Here is a 22,133-nt window from a genome sequence, read left to right as displayed (position 1 = left end):
GCTTTAGGAGGGAGACACGTACAAACAGGCAATGACAGAACAGTAGGATAAGTGCAAATAAATACTTGATCAATACCCCCTTCGGCTGTCCGACCAATGGCTAAACTGGTTTGTGAAGCATCCTCTTTTGCTTGGACTGTATCAGGAGTTCCAAGCTTGCTTGCCTCCATCCATTCACTCCGCTTAGAGATCTTTGGACAATGTAAATATGATAAGCATTACTTTGATTAAAGGCCTCAACTAATCTTGAGGAACGATCAAACTCTAGTTGACTTCCAAGAACCTAGCCACTGTCCATCCCTCCAGCCACATCTTACCTCATCGTTTGAAAGTGAAAGTGAAGTCACTCAGTCGTGTCCGACTCTTTGTGACCCCATGGACTGTAGCCTATCAGGCTCTTCCATCCATGGGATTTTCCTGGCAAGAGTGCCGAAGTGGATTGCCATTTCCTTCTCCAGGGGATCTTCCCGACCCAGGAATCGAACCCGGGTGTTCCGCGTCGCAGGCAGATGCTTTACCCTCTGAGCCACCAGGGAAGCCGCCTTACACTCCCGTATATACCGGAGGCTCCATGCTGTGATAGGTACCTAGACAGATGACCACCCTGTCCTTCTGTCTCCATGGCTAATTCATGTAGCCACCTCTATTAGGAAGCATTTCCAGATTGCCCTTCCCAGACAAAGCTGCCATCTGTTTCCCTAGGTTGAGTTACCTTTTACTTGTCTGTGTCCCAGATGAACCGGCGCTCTGCCCGTAGGCCGTTTAGTATCCGGCATAGAGAGGGCTGAGGTCAGACCAGATCACTGTGGAATGAACTAAGCTCACCTCTGGGAGCACAAAAGGCACCCAGACCAGTAACTGTCAATTTTCCAGAGAGAGCACAGATGCTACAAGCACCCTCTTGGCCTCCGCTCTGGCCACTCCCTCTTCCTCCGCTCGAGACGGGCAATCGGGCGGCCCACCTCCAGTCCTGGCAGCAGGCAGACTAAAAACACCTCTTTGCTCCTCGAGTGGTCGGGGGAAGGCTCCGAGAAGCAGGAGAGGTATGAAATTGGACTTTAGAAGATGAGCTGGAATCTGATCTTTAAAAAATAAAGTGTAGACACGCTCCTGAGGAAGAGGTCATTAAACCAAGCTCTTTCCCCGGCGCTATTTCCCACACGAGTTGGGTAAAGACAGCAAAGCTGTCGAATGACTGTGTGTATCTCCTCCGGCTCAGGGGCACCCACCCTGGCGCTCCCAGCGCGCTTGAATGAATGGGGGTGGGGGGGGGAGCGCATGAATGAGTGCGTGAGTGAGGGAGTGCGCGGGCTAGCGGGCGAGTGAATGGCGACCGCGCCGACTCGGCACGCGGCCGCGGGCTCCACTTCCCTCTCCCGCCAGCTGGTGGCCTCGGAAAGGTGGCGGCGCCGGCAGCGGCCCGAGCTGGGACGGGCCGGGGCGCGGGATGGTGGGGGAAGGGGCGTTCCCGGCGGCCGCGCCTTCCGCGGCTATTGGATTAGTGGCCTTCAGGGATGAGCTCAGCCGGATCGGCTTTCAGCTGCAGCCTCTGGGCCGGCCGGGAAGGCGGGGAGCGGGCGGCGGCGGAGGAGGAGGGGGAGGCGGCGGCGGCTGCAGCATCCAGAGCTGGCCGCGGCGGCCGGCGCGCCCCGTGCACAAAGACGCCCAGCCCCTTGGGGAGGGCGATGAGCGCACCGTAGCCCAGACCCGGGCCCCAGTTTCGAACACCAATGCGTGCGCCCAGGGCGAGGGGGAAGACGCCGGGCGCTCCAGGGGCGGGCGGCAGAGGCGCGGCCCGTGCGCCTTGAGCTCGGGGCTCGCCGCCCTCCAGGTCCAGCGCGGAGCTTAGGAACCGCTGGAGCGCAGGCCTTGGCGCGCCCCCGGGATCCGCGCAGAAAGACGCTTCCCCTCTCCCACCCGACCTCCTGCGCCCTCTCGCCGCGCTGGAGCGCCAACTTCCCCAAGAACGCTCCAACTCTGGGCCACCCTGCTGGGCAGAGGGGGCGCTGCTGCGGGGCTCTAGCCGTGAGGACGCGCCCCTGGCCCCGGGGAACAAGCCGGCATCTTCGGGGTCGCTCGGGCGCCCCTGAGCGGGTGGCAGCGGCCGCAGACGTCTCTCCTCGGAGTCCAGGACCTGCCAGCGCTGGCGATTCCTCCAGGGCAGGCGCTTGCCCTCTCTTTTATGGTGAGTATTCTCCATCTTCTGGTGAGAGGCGCGCGGGAGCCGAGGTCTGGCCGAGCGGACCTCGTGCGGGCCGGCACTGGCCACAGTCCGCGCTCCTGGCGTGCGTCCGGTCCAGATCCCCGGGAATTCCTCTCTGCGGACTGTGGCAATCCGAGCTGGCTGGTTTGCCTTTGGGCGTTTGGGGCTGGCCCCTGGTGTCATCGGTTCGAAGCCCGCTGCTTTTCTGCGTAATGGAGACAGCACAAAAAACTACCCCCCCGCCCCCGCCCGAGTCACCCTGCCTGGGTTTAGGTCCATGATCTGTCATTCACTGAATGAGTGACCTTGGACAAGGCGCCGAACCTTGATTTCTTCATCCGTAGAATGGGGGTGATAATGGTACCCTTTTAATAGGGCTCTTAGAAGCATCTATGGGGTGGTCCTCGTAATGTACGTAGACCTGTTCCTGACACATAAGAACCACTCGATCAAACGTTAGCCAGCATTATTATTAGCTGTGTGATCCCAAGCGTGTCATCCAACTTTCCGGAGCTGCAGCAGTTCTTTCGTCGATGTATTGGGGACAGTAATTTCCAGGAGTCTGTTCGTAGGGGTTGGGGGGCGGGGGCAGTTCAGCGCCTGGAAGTGAAGCGCCTGGCACGCAGTGGGTGCTGAAATGGGGGCTGTTGTTACTGTTTACTCTTGACGCTGGATAGTGAGGCTGGTCGCCCAGTCCGAGCGCTGCTTGGGGCCAGTTCCTGGCCTTGCTTGAAGACAAACTTGGCGATGCTTTGGAAGGGAGGGGGTCGCGTGCAGAGTGAGTCACGGGCAGGGGAGGGGGGTGGGGTCTGGGAAGAAGGGAGGAGGCCAGAGCCTGGAGCGCGGCAAATGTGTCCGCCCTGGTAGCGCAAGACGCGCCACGGGCTCGGAGCCAGGAGGGGACGCCGAGCCCAGGACCTCTTCCTGGAGGGAGAAGAGGGCTTGAGGGGAGAGTGGGGTGGGGAGTGACCACTCCCGCCTCCGGGATGGAGGAGCATGGGCTTTTCCGGACTGGCAGAGAGAGGAGGGCACTTGTGGGCCGTAGCGCTAGGAGATGGAGAGCGCTCTGGAATAAGGCTTGAGTTCGAATTCCGCCTCCACCATCAGCCCGCAGTGTGACCTTGGACAAGTACTCGAATCTTTCCCAGCTTAGTTTCCTCCTCTGCTCCAGCCTCCTCCTGGGGGAGTTTAGGGGTTGAAGGAGTTCTCTCCTCTCTAGGAATCAGAGCCTCCATCCTCCATCCACCTTCCGTCCTCCAGCAATCGATGAGCATAAATCAGGAAGACGTGCCTGAGCTTGGGGGAAACGCTGTTAAAAGGAGAATACGGGAGCTGCCCGCCCCTCCCCCCTCCAGGCGGTCGTTGCACCTAAGGAAGAAGCGCCTGTGCAATACATCTCTCCCGCCTCTCCCTCTCTTTCCCCCTTGATGCCCGTCTCCTCCAACCCAATTCTGCAGTCTCTGTCACTGAGACTGATGGGGGATCCTTCTTCATCCTCCACAACTCCATTTTTCAAAGAGTGCTGCTGATTAATGGAGTTTGTAGAAAGACACTGTGTTGGTAGCTTGATAGAAAGATGTTTGAGACACAAGACACCATCCTCCTGAGACACATAACCCTCTGATAGATTCCATTTTACAAACTTCCTTTAAAAGTACCAATAAAAGGAACTGACCACCTTAGGCAAACAACAAACAAAATTCTGCTTGCTGACCATTCTACTCAAATATCTCTCCAGGCTGTATTTCTGTTTTGCTTAAAAGACTGGTAAACTCAGTTGTATGAGAAGAAAATCTACAGGGACATCACCAGAACCAGTGAAAAGATAGGACAAACTGGGAGAATTGTCACTCTTGTCACAAAGGGCTCATTTCTTTAATGTGTAAAAATGTCCTTAAGTCAACAAGAAAAAGACCATTCACGGTTCACATGCACAGAGTAAAACTGAAATAACAAGCATATGACAAGTTGCTCTACCTCATTTTTCTTGAATAAGCAAAATTCAAGTTCAAACTACAAGACGATTTTCACATATCACATTAGCAAATAAGATTATTTATTATTATTATTTATTATAATAAGTTCAAACTACAAGACAATTTTCGCATATCACATTAGCAAATAAGATTATTTATTATTATTTATTATATTTATTATTTATCAGAAACATCTTTTAAAAATATAAGATAGATCAAATCCCTCCTAGTCTTAGAATCTCCTTGAGGCTGCCCAGGAGTAAGATTAAGGTGCCTCCAAAGACTTACAGGTCTGGTTCCTGCCTCCTTTCACCCCTTTTTCACTGTTTTCCTCTCTTATTAACCTCTACCCCCTGACCTTTTTGGCTTTGCTCCAACACTTCAAAGACTTTTTCCTTGGCTTTTATCAAACCTGGCTCCTCCTCACTTGGACAGGCCTGTCCTTGGGGAGCTTCACTTCTACTCCAGAAAGTGGCCAAGACCTGGGCCAGTGCTGAGTTCCCCTCCTCTTTGGGAAAAGACCTAGTTCCCTTCACCCTACAGGGGCTACTTGATTCTCCCAGAGAGAATGATGCCTGACGTCGTTACATAGCCAGGGTCTTCAAGGGCTCCTTCTTTGTTGGTACAGGAAAGAAGGGTCTCAGGCAACCTCGCAGCTAGAACACCCACAGGGTGCAGAAAATCAGAGGGTATGGAGGTACCTGACTCTAAGTGCATACACACAACTGATGTGAACATAACCATATACACTTGGCAAGAAAGATCAACAATAAAAAATAAAACAGCAACACCTTTATTTTTTAAATTACTTACTTATTTCTTTTTGGTTGCCCTGGGTCTTTGTTGCTTTGCATGGGCTTTCTCTAGTTGCAGTGAGTGGGGGCCACTCTTGGTATGGTACATAGGCTTCTCATTGCAGTGGCTTCTCTTGTTGCAAAGCACAGGTTCTAGATACGCCGGCTTCAGTAGTTGTGGCGCACAGGCTTAGTTGCTCCCTGGCATGTGGAATCTTCCCCAACCAGAGCTCAAACCTGTGTCCTCTGCATGGGCAGTCGGATGGCTACCCACTGCACCACCAGGGAAGTCCTTTATTTTTAAAATATTTATTTGACACTGGGTCTTAGTTGTAGCATGTAGAATCTTAGTTCCCTGACCAGGGACTGAACCCCGGTACCCTGCATTAGGAGCTCAAATTCTTAACCACTGGACCACCAGGGAAGTCCCCAGCAACACATTTTAAGTAAAATATTTTCAATAAAATATGGTCCGTAAATAAGGCTCACAGAGGGTATCTGTTCTGAAGCTGTAGGAAAAGTCATCTCTGTTGAGTCCTTTGGGAAAGAGGATCGAAGACCCAAATCAGGTATCATGAACCTTCCTCAGAAGAACTTTCCTGGCCGGTGTGGACTGCGTGTGATTTTTTTGCTATGCATGTTGAGTTAATCCCCATTTAAAATGTGTACTTTAATCATGAGAGAACAATGTTGTTTGTTGTTAAAAAAGGCAAACTGAAAAAAAAAAAAAGAAAAAAAGGAAAAAAAAAAGGCAAACTGTACAAGAGGTATGGAGTGGAAGTGTCTTCTTCAGCCCGATGCAGCCAGAGGTAGCAGGTGCTGGTAGGAGGTAGAGGCTGGGTGGGCAGGCGCTGGCCTCGCCAGCAAGAAACAGAGCCGGTGGCACAGAAGACAGCTGGGGATGCAGGATAAGAGCACAGGGCAATGGAGGAATGCCACAGAGGGTGCCCAGCCCCACTTGGAAGTATGAGGAGAATGAATATCAGTCAGGCCAGGGAAGGTGAGAAGGCCCCCAGGAGAAAGGATGGGCAGGATAGGCTTTGTGAGAGGAGTCTACTGTGACTGCTCTGATGGGGGCCGTGCTGGGAGACTGGTATGGGAGAAATAAGCAAGGACAGGTGTTGGGGATTCTTATGTACCAAGGAAAGGGGTACAGCTTCTCCCTGGTGAAGCCACCAGGAAAACTGAACAAAAGGTGAGTGGGTGCCTCAGTCAGATTTACCCTGTGGCAGCATAGATGATGGCTTGGGGCACCACTGGGAGACCCTTGCAGTAATCCAGGCAAGATCTGAACTAAGGGAGAGCCGAAGGCCCTGAGGGAGACCAAGAGACAGGGAGATCCACGGCAGAAAAGAGGATGAGCAGAGAGGAACCGGGTTTGCCAGAGAAGGAAGAGGCTGCTTTCAGCCCTGGGCGTGTAGATTCTGAGGTGCCTGCAGCCCCTAAGCCACAGTGTCTGCTATCTAGAATGGGTGGGCGTGTCCACGGGGAAAGAGGCCACCTGGCTTTACAGCGTCATTTGAAGGAGCAGCTAGTCTGGGGTGATCTGGGGTGGCCAGAGGCTTCTGTGTAGGTGGGTCTGGTGCTGAGGAGAGAGAGCAGGGTTGGAGACCCAGTTTGAGAGAATCCGCAGAGGGCTGGGAATGCCAGTCAAGAAAGAAGAGGCACGCAGAGAGTGAGCAGTGGGGGAGCCCCATTTATGAGGCAGGCCAGGTGCACCCTGGAGCAGAAAGGCTGCAGGAAACTGCCCGGAGCTCTGCACCTCTGTGTGCTAGTGTGTGCAGAAGGAGGGGCCCAGAGCAGCTCCCAAGTCCTCCACCAGGCTTTCAGGGAGGTGAAAAGTCACTGATGGGTGAGCCTGGAGCTCTGCCTTCTCCAGAAACCAGTCTGTGGCTTTGTCCACAGAGACGTCTCGCCCGTCAGCCACATTCTGTGAGATGCCACGTCACATGGCTTCCTGGGGCCATAGCGGCTCCCTGCTCCCTAGGGCACCCTGTCTCTCCTCTCTCTTTCTGGGTCTCCCTGTCTCCGCATTTCCTTCCATCCCCTCTTCCTCTCTAGTCACGCCCCGCCCCCCCCCAACCCAGTATCTCAAAAATGCCCCCAGAGACACCTGAAGCTTAACAGAAGGACCTTCAGAAATTCCAGCAGGTTCCTATCATGATCTCCTTGACCAAGCCTGGGGCATGCAGTTTCCGTTTTCATTCAGGCATTGAGATTTCAGACAACCAGTTATACCAAGCGAGCAAAGTTCGGTTAGGGAGATAAATGACAGGCTAGACATGAAGGTCACTGTGTTTTCTTCCTTGAAGTTTTTCCTTGAGGGTCCAGTTATGCCTCACGCACCCCCAGCCGCTTTCTCCTAGGTAGGTCTGCCGCAGCCTCACAGAGGCCAGCTGTCCCACTGAGCCGCCCACACATGCTTGGGGCACAGGGGCAGTTGGAGCAGGAACCGGACCCTGCCAGGAATGCACTTGGATGTAAGGCCTCTGGCCTCGCTGCCTTAGAGGTGTGTCTCTTTCAAATGACCTTGCAGAGCAAGCTGGCTTGGTCACTGCCTAGCAAACCTTCTTCATTCCATCCCCTTCGCTCCTTGCTGACTGACAGCCTGAGCTTCCGCCTTGGGGGCTCCTGGCTCTGTCACGCGTGGGAGGATTCCCATGGAAACCCCACAAGAAGCAGAGGCGCAGGGAAGCCTCATTGATTCATGCTCCCGGAGGACGGGCGTGAGACCGTTCCACCTGGAGCTGGACAGATGGCTCTCTTTGTGAGCTCCTGGTAAGAAAGGGCCTGCCCCAGCCAAGTGTCGCTGAAGCTCCATGCATATCTACAGAGAGAAAAGCTAATGGATGCCAGTGAATAAAAGCTTGGGGGTTCTTTGGCTCATTCACTATTGGCAGGTTCACTCTCAAGGAGCACCTTTTAATAGAATAGCCTCTTTGCTTAATATTTATACCAAGAAAATCTTAGGAACATCCCCGTCGAACCAGGTCCAAGTAGGTACCATTGGCACCATTAGGCAAAGGTGAAAACTGAGATGTAAGTAATTGACTCGGCCAAGCTCACGGTGCTCTGCTCTCTCTGTCATGCCTCAGTGGAGGCTCTCTCCGAGGCAGCAGGTTGCTTTTATTTCTTTGCTCATGCTTTCGCACCCACCACTTTCCCTCTGAGCCAGACCCCGGCAGAGTCCCGAGGACTCTGGTGGCGGACCCAGCCCCTGCTCTTGAGTTGTCCCCCGTCTCAGAGGGAGGGAGGTGGCTGAGGAGACATCAGTGATAAGTCTGTGATGGAGACAGGTGCAGGGCTCTCAAAGCACTGGATCATAAGCTCCCCAGAGGCACTGATACCCGAGTTGAATGAATTACCCAGGTGAGTATATGTGGGAGGGGTATGCAAGGGAGAGTGAACCAGTGAAAGCAGCAGAGGTTCAGGACACGAGTGTGTGTGCTCCTGTGGTGCCTGTGGGGAAATTCGCACAGCTTAGTGGGGATGTTGTGAGGGGCTTCATAGAGGGAGAAGGGCCAAGAAAGCATTGTGGAGCTTTTGTGGGGTGGAAGGGTTAGGAGGGGCTTCCCTGGGTGCTCAGTGGTAAAGAATCTGCCTGTCAATGCAGGAGAGAGCAAGTTTGTCCCTGGATCAGGAGGATCCCCGGGAGAAGGAAATGGTAACCCACTCCAGGATTCTTGCCTGGGAAACCCCATGGACAGAGGAGCCTGGAGGTCTATAGTCTATGAAAGAGTTGGACACAATTTAGCGACTAGACAACAACAATAACAAGGGTTAGGAGTTTGTACTTTCTCCTGAAAGCCCTGGAAAGCCTATGGGGGATTTTAAGCAGGGAATATGATTAGATCAGCTTTGCATTTCACAAGGGCTGTCGTATATGTTTGAAAGCAACAGTCAGTCTATTATAGGGATTCAAGTGGTATCAAACTGCACTGCTTCTTATAGTCCTTGTCATTATTCAGACTTGTCACTGAGTCTGACCCCTCTGAGCTCTCCTGGACGGGAAGTGATCAGGTCTTACACTTTCCTGAAGCCTCACATCTCCAGGGAGGCACGGTTACTGCTGGTTAAATGAAGGAATGAAATCCACCCCCAGCCCCTTCCCTAGCAAGTCCAAAGCCAGAGGCCACATTGAGGGGAGGGCATTTCACCCAGTCATCATCAATCCTGCAGCAGTCCTGTCTCCTGGCAGACCCCATGCCTGACTAAGTCCAGCAGACAAGACTCCGAGAATGGCATTTGGGGTCCTGGGCCTCTGAAGACTTGAGTATCACATTTTGCAAATAGCTGAGGCTCCTTACGAAGTGCGACATCCACGCTTTGTGTCTCCTCATTTCCCTCTCAGGCTGCAACATCCACCAGGGTCCTGGGAAGGGCAACTGACAATTTGAGTTTTTGTTTTCTTGCTCAGCCATCACTGAAGCCCCGGGGCGGATCCTTCTGGATAATGTCATTAAGCATCCCCATTCAAGCACGGCCTAAGAAATTAAGTTTGGTTTGAGGAAATGTGACGGAGGCACTGTTCAGTATGCCCTCCGCTTGCTGGCTGAGAGCTGATGTTACTCCTACCAGGGAGTTAGACCCTATTGTATCTCGTCTACGCCTAGTCCAGTGCCACGTGCTGTGGTGGAGATGAGAGGAGAGAGGGGGCAGGGGCTGAGCCTGACTTGGCCACTACTGCATGCCCCTAGCTCTCAGCAGTAAAGAACCTGTCACGTGGCAGCCATCCACCAAGTCTTTGTCGAATGAATAGATGAGGGCTGGAAGCAGGAAGGGAGCACAGCAGTATCTAACAAGGGGCAGACTGGATGTGACCCAGGCTCAGAGACTCAGAGATGGTGTTAGTGGGGAATGAGGCCCCGTGTTCCCACCTCCTGGCTCCAGCTCTGGACCTTTTCCTGCCGAATCCTCTAGAGAGAACAGAAAGCAAGACCTTGCTGAAGGCCAGAATCTCCTCTTCACACCATACATGTACTCTGCCCTGTCTTCAAAGCACCGTGCTTGTATATGTGCTTGGAGAGAGGAGGGGGGTTATGAAGAAGCCCAGGGAAAGCTTCCTGTCCCCAGAGCAATGTCCCTCGAGGTAGAAAAAAAATTAGGAGAGTGGACCAGAAAGACCTGGCTGACTTAGGAGGGACAGGCACCTAGAGGCCAGGAGGATCAGGGCAGGCTTCCTGGAGGAGGTGGGGCTCTCAGGCAGGATTGGGAAGGTGAGGAAGGAAGGTCTGGGGCCCCAACTGTACATGGATAAAGACATGAAGATTGATGTGTCACCCTGGTTTAGAGGTTGGGACTTTGCATTAGTAACTTTCTGTCTCCCAGCTCTGGCCTTGGCCCTGTTTTTAGCTGGTCATGCTGATCCTGACCTCTGCCTCTGACAGCTTCCATGGGAATAAGCTCAAGTAACTCAGCCCCTCTTTTATTCATTTGTTAGTTCAGTCACAGTTGTAGGAGACTGTAGGAGCTGGAACTTCTCTGGAGTGAGAACTGCAGAGGGAATGTCCCACTTGGGTGCTGGACAGGTATGGGCAGAGTGGATCTGGCTGTGAGCTGGGCACCGGAGAGAAAGTCAAAACCTCCTATTGTGAGCATTTACACTGATCTCTGTCCTTTGTTGCTATGAACCACTCTGCCCTTTGCTTCTGTAGCTAAATCCTAGCGCATGCCCTTTATCCTTTTTTTTTTTTTTTTTTTGGCTTTTTATTTTTGGCTGTGCAGGGTCTTCAAGGGGGAACACCAGCTTTTTCAAGTTCAGTGCTCGAATTTAGTCATGACTTTTGAGACCGCATGGACTATAGTCCACCAGGCTCCTCTGTCCATGTGACTCTGCAGGCAAGAATACTGGTGTGGATTATCATTTCCTTCTCCAGGGGCTTTTCCCAACCCAGGGATCAAACCCACATCTCCTGCATTGCAGGTGGATTCTTTACCGCTGAGCCACCAGGGAAGACCTTGGGATGCATTCAGGTGGTTAAATGGCTAGGGCAGAGGACATGCACAATTTAAAGAAGCATGTGCCATTCACCCAGTGCCTCCCAGGTACCTGTGCCATTCCAGACAGATGTCTCCCCTGATCCTTGCAAAGACAGGCAAGGTTAGCCCATAGAGTGCTTTTCAGGTGCGTCTCAGAGAGGTTAAGCCCTTACGCAGGGCCCAGTGGACAGGAAGGGATTGAAACCCTGCCTTTTGTTATGTTGTGCTGTCACTAGCTGTCCTTAGTGAATGACCATTAGTGGACATGAGCACTCTGCTTTGGTCCTGTCTTGTGGGGAGCAGCAAAGGGGTTGCTGTGTGTCCACCTCACTATTGCCAGTGGGAGCAACTTTTGAGGTCCCTACCTGCCGCTAATGGGGCAGAGGCTTCAAGGCCAGAAAGGAGAGCAGCCAGACCTCCATGACCTGAAAGTGACTGCTTTCAAACCCAGCAAAGGTGTCTCTTCAGCTTCTCCAAAGTTGGCATAGTATACATAAGGATAAAGCCATTTTCCTTAGAAATGTCCTGTGTGGGCCACAGAGCTGCTTATAGTCCTGCACCACCAGAGGCTCTGTTCTTTCAATTTGTTGTGTTTTAGTTGCTAAATTCTGTCCAACTCTGCAACCCTGTGGACTGCAGTCCACCAGGGACCTCACGCATGGGATCTCCCAGGCAAGAAGACTAGAGCGGGCTGCCATTTCCTTCTGCAAGGGATCTTTCCGACCCAGGGATTGAACCCATGTCTCCTGCATTGGCAAGCAGATTCTTTAACACTGAGCCACCAGGGAAATCCTGGGTTTTTATTACACCTTTTTCTATTTTATTATGCTTAATTTATATATTTTCACTCTCCTTCATGCACTAGTATGAGTACACCAGTCATGATTTCCTCTGAGCTCTACTTTAATAGGATCCCTCAGATTCTAAGATATGGAATGTTTTCTATATTTTATCTTCTAGATACTCTTCAGTTTTTATGTAGGTCTCTTTTTGATCCAAGTTGTTTAAAATAGAGTTTTTTAAAATGTCCAAAGATAGAATTTTGTCATCCATAATTTGGGGATTAATTTCTAGCTTTTCTTCTGTATTCAGTTCAGTTCAGTTGCTCAGTTGCGTCTGCCTCTTTGCAACCCCATGAACTGCAGCACGCCAGGCCTCCCTGTCCATCATCAACTCTCTGAGTCCAACCAAACCCATGTCCATTGAGTCGGTGATGCCATCCAACCATCTCATCCTCTGTCCTCCCCTTCTCCTCCTGCCCTCAATCTTTCCCAGCATCAAGGTCTTTTCAAATGAGTCAGCTCTTCGCATCAAGTGGCCAAAGTATTGGAGTTTCAGCTTCAACATCAGTCCTTCCAATGAACACCCAGGACTGATCTCCTTTAGGATGGACTGGTTGACTCTCCTTGCAGTCCAAGGGACTCTCAAGAGTCTTCTCCAACACCATAGTTCAAAAGCATCAATTCTTCGGCACTCAGCTTTCTTTATAGTCCAACTCTCAAATCCATACATGACCACTGGAAAAACCATAGCCTTGACTAGTTGGACCTTTGTTGACAAAGTGATGTCTCTGCTTTTGAATATGCTATCTAGGTTGGTCATAACTTTCCTTCCAAGGAGTAAGCGTCTTTTAATTTCATGGCTGCAATCACCATCTGCAGTGATTTTGGAGCCCAGAAAAATAAAGTCAGCTTCTGTATTATCAGATTCTATATTATTTCTGCTTTTGGGGAGAGATTTAATTTGTGGCCTAATATATGGGAACTCTTTTAGGAATGCATATACATTAATTGGCTTTCCTGGTGGCTCAGAGGTAAAGAATCTACCTGCAATGCAAGAGACTGCCTGCAATGAAGGAAGCATGGGATCAGTTCATGGGCTGGGAAGCTCCCCTGGAGGAGGGCATGGCAACCCACTCCAATATTCTTGCCTGCAGAATCCCATGAACAGAGGAGCCTGGTGGGCTACAGTCCAGGGGGTCACAAGGGTCGCACACAACTTAACAACTAAACTTCTTCCACTAACTGCTACTGTACATAAATCAAATCTGTCTTATTATGTAATTTTGGTTTTTCTACGTTTTTACTTAATTTGGTCAGTTGATCTGTCATGAGCTAAAAGAGGTGAATTAAAATCATCTGCCTCTACTGGGTATCTGATCTTCCTTGTATTTTCTGTAGCTTTTGTTTTGAATTTTGGTGTTGTTATTTAACATAGTCAGTCTTCAATTGCGGATTATATTCTTTATTGTTATAAAGTGCTCTTTGTCTCATTTAAAATCATCTGCCCTTAATTAACTTTAGTTGGAGAAGGAAATGGCATCCCACTCCAGTATTCTTGCCTGGAGAATCCCAGGGACACAGGAGCCTTGTGGGCTGCCGTCTATGGGGTCGCACAGAGTTGGACACGACTGAAGTGACTTAGCAGCAGCAGCGCAGCCTAATATTAAGGTTTCAGTACCTGCTTAGTTTGAGGTTGCACTTGTTTGGTATATATTTGCTTTTCCTATTATTTTCAACATTGTTGAATTACTTTGTTTTGGGAGTGTCTCTTAAACGCAGCATATGGTTGAGGGTTTTGTCTTGTTACCTTAAAATCTTTTCTTTTTAGGAGTTTCCTATGGCCATTCATTGATATATATATATAGGATTTTGGTCTTAGTTTTATGTCTTTTGTGTTTTTTCTTCTATTGCTTTTTAAAACAAAATCTTTTGGTGTATGGTCTGTTTTATTTTGTGCTGTGTTTTTTATGACAATTTGGAAGGTTTGTGTTTTATTTTGAGTTCTTCTGGAGGTTGCCTTTGAACTGTGTAAAATGTATTTAATTTTTTTTTTTTTTGAAGGCTGTACTGGTTGCCTCCCTTATGAAATAAGTGATCACAAAATTAGTTTACAAATTTGGTCACAGTTTTCATCTGTTTCGTGACAGCTTTTTTCTGGTGAGTTTTCTTGGTTTGCCATCTTTTTTCCTGTTCTTTTCCTCATTTCTTTCTTTTCCAGTATCTTTGACTATGTCATGAGCTGCTTCTCTTTGGAAGAGGTGAACCTTCCTGATCAGCGTTTTGCAGGCGGTGTGTGTAGAGGAAGTGCCATGAGGTATTTTAGGAGAGCAGGATTGCTTCCTGGTGCGTGGTAACTTTGTTCACATGCCTGTGGCAATGATTTTTTCTAGCTTCCACCCAGTCAGCAGGGATCTATAGCCATGGGCTTCCCGCAGTTCAGGCCCTTCTGCTACTCTGCCTCATAGCACACTGCTTCCTGTGAAGATGGTGGACGGTAGTTTTCTCATTAGTCCCATCCTCCTTTTTTCCTATAGTGTCAGAGGCAGATCCCATCACTGGACCACACACCCTGTACCCACTGGTCTTGATTAGGAATCTTCGTTTTCCTTCTTTAGGGAGTGCCAGCTACTGGCTGACTCTGCCATCTTCATCAGCTATCTGCAGCAACAGGTGTCTTCTGTAGGTGTTTACTCATACCTCCTTTGATCTTCACTGCTTTTGGCAGCCCTTGATCGTTTTTTTGGCAGCCTTTCCTTATAAGTTGTGGTTTGGATTACAAATGTGTTCTGGTTTTGCTGAAGATAGAATCTGCATCCCTGTTTCTCTTTCTCCTTTATTTTGGGTGATTTTGGATATGAAGAGGAGTAACTATTTTGCTCTCTTAGAAATGTCTAGTGTTGCATATTTTTACGTATGCTGGTATCCCCTTAGATTAAACATTAGCCAGAGCTCTCTGGATAAGGTTGGCATGAGCTGAAGCTGGGGTCTGACAATAGAAAGGAAAGAAAATAGGAGCTGAGAATAAAATTGGAAGGTTCAAAAAAGCAATGCACACTATTGCAGCCAGTGTTGTATGGCACTTTGGCTGGGACTGTACTGCTATTTGGGTGTGACGGCGTGACCAGGCAAAGCAGGGCATGGGAAATGTCTGCCTCCTGGTCTGTCTCAGGGGAAAGTGTTCTGAACCTAGCAACTCTCAGACCAGGGAGGGGAAGACACATGGCTTTGCTCTAGATTGGCTGCAGGGCTCAGCTCTCCATCTTTCCCCACACCCAGGGTCCATCCAAACACCCCAAGAACCCTGAACTCTGGCTGGTCTCTTAGTGATGGTGGCCAGGTTCTCCTCCCTGAAAACCAGGGTCTTGTCTCAGAGGAAGCTGCCCAGAGTCAATGCTGTTAATGGGGCTTTTATACCCAAAGACAGAGCTTGCCCACCCAAAGGGAAGTGGTACATGCAAGATGTCCAGACAATAGAGCCAGAAAGGAAAATCTGCCAGCAGAGTCTCAGGTTTGGCTTCTGATATTATCTCTGAGCTTCCCATACCACTTGGAGGGAATATTTTGTCCCCATTTTATAGACTGGAGTCTTAGAGAGGCTAAGAGAACCTTCCTGTGGACGCACAGCTAAGAGATGGAGAGAGGGATTTACGTATAATTCTTTCTGGCTCCAGAGCCTGAACACCAGCTCTCTCATCACCCTGCTTCCAATTCACCTTACCATGGAGACTTCACCCTATCAGATGCTTGCCTTATGTCCTTGTCCATGTCCCTGGGTGACCTTGGTGGATCTTTGCTCAGTGTCTAGCTTCTCAAGCCTGATTGCACTTTAAATGCTATTTAAGCTCCCCAGGGCAGCCAAAGATAGGAACCAATGGACCACACCCTAAACATCTCCAACGCCCCTGTCTTGAGCACCCTGCTCCCCCTACCTAGGGCACAGGGCTTGTTTCTTGGGACCAAGTACACTGGGGTTCTCTATGATCTTGAGCAAATCACAACTTCTCTGGGCTCAGTCCTTATTTCTAAAATAAAACAGCCTGTGATTTCTCCAAGAGCAGAACACAAACTCTGAAGCCAGATGGCCTCAGTGTGGATCTTGGCTCAGCCCCTTCTTAACTGTGGGATGTTGGTTAATTACTTACCACCTCTATGACCTATGTGTTTCTCATCTATAAAATGGGAATAATAATGAATGTCTTTTTGGGAGGGCTTAAGGATTAAATGAGCTAATAAATGTGAATCATTTAGAGCAGTGTCTGGCAAATGGTGAGTTTTAGATAAGTGCCATATATCATTCTATTCATTAGTTATTATTATGAATGCATGCCCAGGGCCCAGCGAAGGCATGGGCATAGATGGCTGTCGAAGCTGCCGTTATAACCCGTGTCCTTTGCTTCCTTCCAGGAGCTTGGTTCCCTGCCCCAGCCCCGTGGAGGCTGTGGGCGTATCCGGTCCAGACGCCTGGTTTCCAGCCCCGTGGCCCATCCCTGGCTGCGGGGAGTGGAAGCTCCCAGGAGGTAGCGGTGGCCTGCAGCGGCCCCGTCCCGGCAGTGAGCCATGGGCCAGAAGCTCTCGGGGAGCCTCAAGTCGGTGGAGGTGCGGGAGCCGGCGCTGCGGCCGGCCAAGCGCGAGCTGCGGGGAGAGGAGCCGGGGCGGCCAGCGCGGCTGGACCAGCTGCTGGACATGCCGGCGGCGGGGCTGGCGGTGCAGCTGCGGCACGCGTGGAACCCCGAGGACCGCTCGCTCAACGTCTTCGTCAAGGATGACGACCGGCTCACCTTCCACCGGCACCCGGTGGCGCAGAGCACGGATGGCATCCGCGGCAAGGTGGGCCACGCGCGTGGCCTGCACGCCTGGCAGATCCACTGGCCTGCACGGCAGCGGGGCACGCACGCGGTGGTGGGCGTGGCCACAGCACGGGCCCCCCTGCACTCAGTGGGCTATACCGCGCTGGTGGGCAGCGACGCAGAGTCCTGGGGCTGGGACCTGGGCCGCAGCCGCCTCTACCACGATGGCAAGAACCGGCCCGGCGTGGCCTACCCCGCATTCCTGGGGCCTGAGGAGGCCTTTGCGCTGCCCGACTCACTGCTCGTGGTGCTGGACATGGATGAGGGCACACTCAGCTTCGTAGTGGACGGCCAGTACCTGGGCGTGGCCTTCCGTGGCCTCAAGGGCAAGAAGCTCTACCCGGTGGTGAGTGCTGTGTGGGGCCACTGCGAAGTCACCATGCGCTACATCAATGGCCTTGACCGTAAGTGCAGCCTGCTGTGGGGGACTGTGGGGATGGGGGCCGGGCAGGGATGGGTCCAGAAGCTGCCAGTCCCTAGTGGAGCTGGAGAGGGAGGGGAGGTGGGGGCGGAGGGGAAGCAGTGAGGCCCCATCCGCCGGCAGCACTTGGGATCATCCTGTGGCTCGGACTGGTGGTGAGGATGTGGACCCTGAGGCCAGGCTCCTGGGTTTGGATCTTGACTTTTTTCTGCTCACTTGGTGATCTTGGGCTGTGCCTCAGTTTCCCTCTCTGCAGAAGTGACTCAGTGATAGTAATCTAGCTCAGGGTTATTATGAGAAATCAAATAAGATAATAATAATGTGAAGTGACCCTGGTGCTGGGAAAGATTGAAGGCAGGAGAAGGGGGCAACAGAACATGAGATGGTTGGATGGCACCACCAATGACATCAATGAACATGAGCTTGAGCAAACTCCCTGAGAGAATGAAGGACAGGGAATCCTAGCACATTGCAGCCTGTAGGGTCACAAAGAGTCGAACGTGACTGAGCGGCTGAACAACAATGAACATGAAGTGCTTAGGAGAGTGCTTAGAACTGTCGGTGCTAGTCACAAACCTTTCAGTCTCTGTAAAGTGAAAGTGAAGTTGCTCAGTCGTGTCCTACTCTTGGCGACCCCATGGACTGTAGCCTACCAGGCTCCTCTGTCCATGGGATTTTCCAGGCAAGAGTACTGGAGTGGGTTGCCACTTCTTCTCCAGGGGATCTTTCTAACCTAGGGATTGAACCCGGATCTCCCGCATTGCAGATGCTTTTCCGTCTGAGCCACCAGAGAAGCCAGTCTCTGTAAGGATTGTGCCAAGTGATGTCTCCTGTGTACCTGGCTTCAAGTTCACAGCATGAGAAGAGAGACAAGTGGAAGACAGTCTCTGCACTTGAATCTCTTGCACTCAAGTTACTGATAAATAATAAGTATTGATAGTAACTATCATTTATTGAATACCTGCTATATGTAGGGGCTGAACATTCAAATCTAGGTCTTCCTGCTGAACTATCTCTTAAAGGGGGCATCTCAGTGATTATTGCCTCATGGGAATGAGAGCCAAAAGTTTTGGAATCTTCTGACTTCTTTCCAGAGGACACAGCAATCTATATTTTGTGCGAACTATTCCCATTTTTCAAGTTGGCAGTTGCTAAAGACACCGTGTAGACAAATAGAACTCCCTTGCAGGTTGCAGGTAAGCCCACAGGCTGTTGGGTTTGACTCCTGACACCTCTAAGGCCTTCTCTCATTTAATATACACAGTCATCCTGTGAAGCTAGCTTAAAACCCTGGTAACAAAAACGGTTGTCAATTTTACGAGGGAGTCACTCAGGCAGGGTGGCCCCTGGACAGAGGTGCTGTCTGCCCCCTGTTGAATCCCTGCTGAGTGGAGCCTGGAGTCAGGCACTTGTGGGCTTGCACATACCTTATCCACTTGACTTATACCCCTGATGAAGCTCCTGAGGTGGGCATTTAAAGCCAGAATTCCAGCTTATTGACTTTAAACCAGAGATATAACTGCCCCCTTTTAGAGAAGAGGAAACTGAAGAGCGGAGCTTACCAAGAACAAGAACCTGGGCCTACCTAATTCTCTCAGCTCTGAAGCCCATTCTTTTCCCGTGCTCCCCACTTTAGCTGAGTGACTGAGAGTGACACTCCAGAAAAGAGGTCAAGGACAAGATTATACTCAAGTAAAATTGACATTGACTCAAGCTAGGGTGGGTTGACCATTTTCAAGGGTGATAGGCCACCAGGAAGTGGCTGCTGTGTTCTACTCTGTGGTCTAATTGGCAACACTTTTGCTCACATTTCATTTCCGTGGTGGTTGGACTAAGATTGACGTTGAATGGCAAAGTGTTGTTCTGTTTTTTCTCTGATTGACTGGTTAAAGAAAGGATGACTATTTGTCCTGAGATGGGCTAGCTTAGTCACCACAGTGCCTAGTGGAGAATGCTGGGTGACGTGGTAACCAGGCAAACCCCAGTGCTGAGAAAACCAACAGCAACAGCAAATTTTATTTTTGTTAACAAATACTCTTGTGAAATGGAACTGGGAAATCTACTTGCCAGAATTGCTCACTGGACTAGAAGGATGGCCTTGATGTGCCAAGGCTCTGGGTTCTGACACGCCTTGCTTCCCACTGCATCCTCAGTGCTCAGGGGTTTTATGTCTTTGGTGAGCCGCTCTAATGCCTCAGGGCTCATTTTACTCATCTGTAAAAGGGAACAGTGTCAGGTCCCTTTCATAGCTGCTGTGAAATCTCATGCAGTGGCACCAATAATATGATAGCAGGGATGAAAGCCTGGCATTGATAGCCAACAGAACTACCTGAGCCAACAATTGGGCCCCCAAGGTGGGTTTTCCCTTGGGTATTGATTCCACTTGGGTATTACCTGCTGCTTCATTTTTAGCTACAAGCTAAGGTGCTAATTTTTGCAGCTAGTGGCTCCCCCATGCAGGATAGGATCAAGAGCAGGCAGACCTTGATGTTCTGCTGAGGGCAGAGTCTGGATGGGAAAGGATGGTTGTGTCCTGACATCTGGGGCTTTTGGATCCTTCAGGTGGCTGGAGATGCTTGGTGAGACTGAAACTTGGAATGTTCCATCCTCCCCTTTGGCAGTGATTTTTTTCCAGTTGGCAGAGGCTAGAATGCCCATCCAGGAGGCAAAGGGAGGCCGGGATGTCATGTCATATGAGCCTTGGGCATTTCCCATTGGGTAACAGGACTGACTTGAGTACTGTGATCCTGGCCTCTTCTCAGATAGGAGTGATGTTTTCTATCTTGGGCAGGGTGTGATTCCCAAAGTGGGAGCTCAGCTTTTCTGGGCTTTGAAAGACCGATGGTCAATGGGGCAAGACCTGACTATAGGGTGGACCACCAAAGGACAGGGCGAGGGGAGTATGACAGGGACTGGTGGGGAGGGGACTGTGCAATGCCTGTAGCTAGTAACCTGGGCTGAAGTCCAGTGGATTCCTGGACACTGAGAGGGGTTTGGCCCTAGGGAGTCCCTAGGCAGGTAGGGTGACCCAAGATGGATTTCTGAGTATGAGGAGAAGTCTGAGCAACACTGGTTGTGGACATGAAGGCAGGTCCCCAAGTTCAGCCCTGACCAGGGGATTAGGAGACTGCAGTCACAGAGAGGTTATGGAGCAGAGAGGCAGCCGGAGTTCCTCTCTGGGATGGATTGATTCCCCACAAGATCGCGGTGGGGAGAAAAGATGGGCTTAGAGTCTGGCCCCAGCATTCACCAGGTGGCCGTGGACAAGGATTACCTCCTCCCTGTGGACCTCAGTGTTCTCCTTTGTGAAACAGCCGTGGTAAAGCTCGCCAGAACAGAGCAAGCCCACAGCGACTGCTGCTCACTGCTTCGATTAACTAGGTGAGCTGGGCCAGGTCTAGGGGTTCACCTAAGGATAAAAATCAAAGTGGCCTCAATAGAGCCTTCTCCAATATGTAGGAAGGAAGTTAATGGACATCATTTTCTCAATTTTTTTAATTTTTACAACTATAAAAGCAAGACTTAGAGCTAACTGCTTGTGACTCTGAAGTATGTGTTTGTGGAGGCTAAGAGCTCCTGGAAGCGCATTTTCCTATTACAAATGTGTTCTTCGGCTATGCCCTGCAGCAAAACAGCTCAGCATCTGGGGTGGGGGGTTTACAATAAAGAACTACAGGATGCCCAGGGACTCTGCCATTTGAGTAAGTCGAGAAGCACAGAACCGAGGCCAGGCAAACTGGCAAGCTGGCTCAAGGTACCTGTGTCCGGGGCCAAATAACAGCGATGACACCATCACCCATGACCGACACTTCTCTGGTACTTAGTGTGGGCTGGGCTAGATTCTAAGTACTTTGCACATTTTAGTTCATTTAATCCTCGTAACAACTCTTCATAGCTAACCACCTATTTGATCATCTTCATTTTCCCATAAAGAAACTGAAGCCCAGAGAGCTTGAGTAAGTTGCTAAAGGTCACATAGCTAATAACAGGATCAAACTGAGGCAGGCTGGTCCAGTGGGTTCCTTGTGTAGATCTTTACAGATAAAAGGGAAGGAACAGGAGAGGCTGCTCCATCAGGCTGGGTGGCTACTCAGCAAAGGATGGAACCCTTTCCTTTGGCAGTGAGTTTGGAGGAGGCCCTGAGAATCTGTCCCTCCCACTGGTTTCACCTCCAGCCCTCAAAGCTCTTGGCTTAGCACAGAGCTCTGCAGGATGTTCTGAAAAGTTTGTTGCATAAAGACAGCCCCAGCAGTGTCTGTGAATCAGGCGTGCTTTGGTCGCTCACAGGAGAATGTCACTGAAAGCGTCCCAACCGCTGAGGGTCGTCCCTGGGGTGGGCCCTGCCTTTGGAATCTGCTTCAGGCTGGTTTCCGGAATTACTCCCCTGACCCCGACTCCTCCTTCCACATGCTGGCAGCCAGGAGGCCTGACAGAACAGCTTTGTCTCCTGTCTTGGAATTCTTGGGTGGTAAGTAGTATATGAGGGCTTTCCAGATGGCTCAGTGGTAAAGGACCTGCCTGCCAGTGCATAAGACATAAGAGATGTAGGTTCGATCCCTGGGTCGGGAAGATTCCCTGGAGGGAGAGCATGGCAACCCTCTCCAGTATTCTTGCTTGGAGAATCCCATGGACAGTGGAGCCTGGCGGGTTATAGTCCATGGGGTCACAAAGAGTCGGACACCACTGAAGTGACTTAACACGCACGCACAAGTAGTACGTGAGTGACCCAGGAAGAGGAGAGGGGCCTCAGACACAGAAGCTTTGGTTTGGGAGTCATGTAATTCTATGTTTGGAGGGGTACCAGCTAGGTTCTATGCCCTGGGCCAAGTGTCTTACTCACTTTTTTTTTTTTTTCAGTCCACACAGTGAACTGTTATTGTTATTGTTATTATCCCCATCTTATAGATGGGGAAGCTGAACCTTGGAGAGTTGAAGAGTTGGCTCAGGGCCCCACAGCTCGCTACTGGCAGGGCTGTACTGAAGCCTGGGGCACTCCTGCACCTTGCCTCCTGCAGCCTGGGCCAGCCCTTCTTCCACTCTGCCTACCAGTTCCAAAGAACTGAGCCCAGGACTGACTTTCTGGGGGACAGGGTGGGTGGGAAACTCTAGCATCTCAGGCCTGATGAGCAGG

General features: G+C 50.8%; 1 protein-coding gene across 2 annotated transcripts in view; it reads left to right on the top strand.

Annotated features, from left to right (window-relative positions):
* Nucleotides 1-1,563: 1,563 nt before the first annotated feature.
* SPSB4 (splA/ryanodine receptor domain and SOCS box containing 4) overlaps nt 1,564-22,133 on the top strand; it is an 89,311-nt gene continuing 68,741 nt past the window's right edge. For both annotated transcript variants that reach the window (XM_027959837.3, XM_060405648.1), the window contains exons 1-2: nt 1,564-2,185; nt 16,139-16,985. In XM_027959837.3, the coding sequence (XP_027815638.1) occupies nt 16,292-16,985 (694 nt within the window). In that variant the 5' untranslated portion in view covers nt 1,564-2,185; nt 16,139-16,291. The remainder of the gene's footprint in view (nt 2,186-16,138; nt 16,986-22,133) is intronic.

The sequence above is a fragment of the Ovis aries genome, chromosome 1, assembly GCF_016772045.2.
Source record: "Ovis aries strain OAR_USU_Benz2616 breed Rambouillet chromosome 1, ARS-UI_Ramb_v3.0, whole genome shotgun sequence".
NCBI classification, from domain to species: domain Eukaryota; kingdom Metazoa; phylum Chordata; class Mammalia; order Artiodactyla; family Bovidae; genus Ovis; species Ovis aries.
This window is presented reverse-complemented; position numbering and strand designations above follow the sequence as displayed.